The sequence below is a fragment of the Martes martes genome (assembly GCF_963455335.1).
Source record: "Martes martes genome assembly, chromosome: 9".
Lineage (NCBI taxonomy): Eukaryota > Metazoa > Chordata > Mammalia > Carnivora > Mustelidae > Martes > Martes martes.
Window position 1 is genome coordinate 22,720,539 of NC_137896.1, and position 4,620 is coordinate 22,725,158.

Sequence of the window (4,620 nt, forward strand, 5' to 3'; positions counted from 1 at the left end):
TCTTGGAAAAATCCCTCAGCCTTATACAAGCCTCCTTCAAGCCCTCAGTCAGTTGTGCAGGAGAAAGGGGGCGGTCGGCTTTCTCCTTTCAAGAACGAGTTATTTTCAGCTGCTGACTGGAGACGGTGCACGTCTGGATACGAGAGCATTTCCACTATGGGACTGGATACAAACACACGCCCGGCAGACTTAAAGAGTCTCAGACTGAGGAGAAAGCCTTTCCTTCTGCTGCTCCCGCTGCTGCCGCTGCTTTTGAGGGTCCACTCCGTTCATGGTTTTTCCTGCCAGACCAGAGTCACCTTCGCTGCTGCCGTCCTTCTCTCTGGTGTCATTCAGAGGCTGGCCAGAGGATGAGACTCCCCAAACTCCTCACTTTCTTGCTTTGGCACCTGGCTTGGCTGGACCTGGAAATCATCTGCACTGTGTTGGGTGCCCCTGACTTGGGCCAGAGACCCCAGGGGGCCAGGCCAGGCTTGGCCAAAGCAGAAGCCAAGGAGAGGCCCCCTCTGGCCCGGAGCATCTTTAGGCCAGGGGGTCACAGCTATGGTGGGGGGGCCGCCAATGCCAGGGCAAAGGGGGGCACTGGGCAGACAGGAGGCCTGACACAGCCCAAGAAGGATGAACCCAAAAAGCTGCCCCCAAGATCGGGCGGCCCTGAACCCAAGCCAGGACACCCTCCCCAGACAAAGCAGGCGGCAACGCGGACGGTGACCCCAAAAGGACAGCTTCCTGGGGGTAAGGCACCTCCAAAGGCAGGATCTGTCCCCAGCCCCTTCCTGCTGAAGAAGGCCAGGGAGACCAGGCCCCCTCAAGAGCCCGAGGAGCCGTTCCGCCCGCCCCCCATCACGCCCCACGAGTACATGCTCTCGCTGTACAGGACACTGTCTGATGCTGACAGAAAGGGAGGCAACAGCAGCGTGAAGTTGGAGGCTGGCCTGGCCAACACCATCACCAGCTTTATTGACAAAGGGCAAGGTGAGGGGGTGGGGTGGCAGGGGCTCGGCTGAGAGGGAGGGGCATCTGCATGCGTGGAGGGGCCTTTCAGAGCCCCGACGCTGCACCGGTGGGAGAGACTATGTGCATCGGCCTGGGGTGGTGTCTGGGACTTACCTCCCACATGCCCGGTCCCAGGCCGGGTCAGAGCCAATGCCTGCAAGGTGCAGAGGGGGTTACTGAAGCCCTGACAAGAGACAAGACCTGCCAGTTGGTAGCAGAGTTGGGGACCACACTTTAAGGCTCCTACCAGGCCCTGCTCTGTTCCGAGGTGGGTTGGCCAGACTTTCCAGGCTCCAGAGGTTTGTAGGTTTTCTCAGGTGGCAGGGAGAGAAACTGCTCTCCAGATAACCCGTGGCTCTGCAAATTTGCCTTCAGGTTAGGGGACAGAGGAGGTGGGATGGGTGAAGGCAGTAAATGGGGCATCTTGGAATCATGGAATGACATTTAAATATATGGTGTGGGGGTGTGGCAGACTTAGGGTCTAACTTGCAATGTGACCCTGAGAGAGTTCTTTTTTCCTTTGAGGTCTCGGTTTCCCCATCTGCACAACTCGATGGCAGGGGTGGACTGGGTGATTTCTGAGAGTCCTTCAAAAATGAACACTTTATGTGCTGTCCTAAACACAGATCATTTTTATCGTCAACCCGGGAGGGTATCCATTCCCCTCACCTCACTCTATGTTCACCTAGCATTACTGTTTTGGCTTTTCCCCCTCCACTTGCTATGTGATCTCAGCAAGACCCTTCCCTTCTCAGGGCCTCAGTTTCCCTGTAAGTGTGAAGAGGGAGATGGATTACTCATTGCCAGGGTTGCTCATAGCTCTTATGCTCTGGTTCTGGGAGGCTTAGGACCTCGGCTGGCAGGGTGGGGGAGGGGCCAGAGATGGGGAGAGGCTCCTCATTAGAGCTGGCCTGTGGGGGAATGACAGGGTGGGAGGAAGCGGGAGGCAGCAGGTCTGGCTGGGGTGGGGGAGGTGGCCTGGCTGCCTGCCCAGCCAGGGAAAGCTGTGACCCCTTGGGGGCTCATAAAATAAGTCCTTGTGCCCCCCAGCTCTAAGGGAGCTTGCAGAGGGGGAGATGGGGAGTTTAAAGGCCTAATTAGTCACCTTCTAGAGCAATGTATGAATGCTTCCCAATGGCAAATTGGTATTTAGGAAGGAGGGCATGCTGATTTGGACACACTACAGAGTTTCTCACACACACACACAGCCTTGTATTTATACATACATGCTGAATCACACACACATGTACACATGTAAAAACACACCTTCTTACATGTACATACAGCATCATCTTACACATATACACACATATACGTACATATCCTTCAAATATTCACACAAGCACAATCATACACACTCGTCACTTACTATACTTTACCTTTCGTATTCACATTTAAGCCCGATTGTACGCTCACACACACACACACACACCCCAACTGTCATTCACACACACACTCATACACCCAGCAGGGTAAGACATGTACACAACAAGATCATTAGACTAGGAAGCCGGGGAAATTGGATTGTCACTTGCCCTCCCTGTGCTGCATCTGTAGAATGAGAACACCAAGATCTTCCTTAAGGTGTAGTGGGAGTAGCTCAGAGTTGGGTATAAAAAGTTCTAGACTGTAGTTCCAATTCTGCTTTTTCCTAGCTGGGAGATCTGGGGCAAGTTACCTAACTCCTCTCAGCCTCAGGTTCTTCTCTGGAAAAAATAGGGCTCATTATAATACCCACCTATCTCTCCTACGAGATATCATATAAGATAAGAGATGGGGAGGGAGAGGAAGCTGCAGTTCTAAGGCTGAGGCATGTCTGATATGCATTGTCCTTGACACAAACACCCGGAACTGCTCAAATCACCACAGTCACATCTACGGAGAAACAAACCTACTTGCTCTGCCGTTTAGGAAGCTCCCTTATTTTGAAAAAGGCTCTCGGTGGTTTGGGTCTTGGCCTCTGTCAGAGTCGGGGAGAGGTTAAAGAAAGCTGTCTCCGGAGGGGAGAGAGCCGTGGCCCTCCCCTGAGGCCCCGAGGTGGCTGGCTTTCTTGGTGAGGTTGCAGGGAATGACTTCTGGGTGTTCTCTCTAGATGACCGAGGTCCTGTGGTCAGAAAGCAGAGGTACGTGTTTGACATTAGTGCCCTGGAGAAGGATGGGCTGCTAGGGGCCGAGCTGCGGATCTTGCGGAAGAAGCCCTCGGACACGGCCAAGCCAGTGGCCCCCGGCATCGGGCGGGCTGCCCAGCTGAAGCTGTCCAGCTGCCCCAGCGGCCGGCAGCCGGCAGCCCTGCTGGATGTGCGCTCCGTGCCAGGCCTGGACGGATCTGGCTGGGAGGTGTTCGACATCTGGAAGCTCTTCCGAAACTTTAAGAACTCGGCCCAGCTGTGCCTGGAGCTGGAGGCCTGGGAACGGGGCCGGGCCGTGGACCTCCGTGGCCTGGGCTTTGACCGGGCTGCCAGGCAGGTCCACGAGAAGGCCCTGTTCCTGGTGTTTGGCCGCACCAAGAAACGGGACCTGTTCTTTAATGAGATTAAGGCCCGCTCGGGTCAAGATGATAAGACTGTGTACGAGTACCTGTTCAGCCAGCGGCGAAAAAGACGGGCCCCGCTGGCCACGCGCCAGGGCAAACGGCCCAGCAAGAACCCCAAGGCCCGCTGCAGTCGGAAGGCGCTGCATGTCAACTTCAAGGACATGGGCTGGGATGACTGGATCATCGCACCGCTTGAGTACGAGGCCTTCCACTGCGAGGGGCTGTGTGAGTTCCCCTTGCGCTCCCACCTGGAGCCCACGAACCACGCAGTCATCCAGACCCTGATGAACTCCATGGACCCTGAGTCCACACCGCCAACCTGCTGTGTGCCCACACGCCTGAGTCCCATCAGCATCCTCTTCATTGACTCCGCCAACAACGTGGTCTATAAGCAGTATGAGGACATGGTTGTGGAGTCTTGTGGCTGTAGGTAGCAGCACTGGCCCTCTGTCTTCCTGGGTGGCACGTCCCAGGATGCTGGTCACAAGAGCCCGTCCCGGCACTCCCAGAATCAGAGAACCTGGGAAGCAGCAGCCAGGAGCTTCTACATCGCCTCTCATGATAGGGGGTTCCCAACAGCCTTGCTCTTACTCTCTGAGTGGGACTGGGTTCAAGGTTCCCTTCTAGCTGCAAGTCCCCTTGTCTGAGGATTTCTGCCCTTCTGCTGCTCTGACTGACAGGGACAGACCCAGGGAGACAGACTCCGAATGGGACTGAGACCCAGGAGACCTTGCTTTCCGATGAGACTCAGCCCTCAACCTCTCCTTACCTGGGCCTTTCTGGTTTCCAGACTTTCCAGGGAGGGCTCCTCCTGGGAGAGCCCACAGGTGCCGCCCTCTCTTTTGAATCACCATTGTGCCTGGTGACTTCCTGCTGCTGGGGCAGATGAGATGCTGATTGGGCAGGGGTGGGCAGGAGGGGGTGAGGGCTTGGGCCGGGGTGAGGAGTGTGAGGCTGTTAGACTGTTAGATGAAAATGTACATTGACGAGATAAAAAGCAAAACTGTTACTAAAACTGTGGCAAATTTCTTGTTTACTCCAGGGGACCCAGGGACCCCTCAAAGAATGACCGACCCAGGGAAGGGAGGTGC

The 4,620-nt window shown here is 55.6% G+C and overlaps 1 protein-coding gene across 1 annotated transcript; it reads left to right on the forward strand.

Annotated features, from left to right (window-relative positions):
• Positions 1-350: 350 nt before the first annotated feature.
• Positions 351-3,963, forward strand: GDF5 (growth differentiation factor 5; the record flags this gene model as incomplete). Its single annotated transcript, XM_080814372.1, has 2 exons — positions 351-975; positions 3,089-3,963. 2 exons carry the CDS (start codon positions 351-353, stop codon positions 3,961-3,963), a joined length of 1,500 nt encoding a protein of 499 aa, XP_080670498.1.
• Between the last annotated feature and the right edge of the window lie 657 nt (positions 3,964-4,620).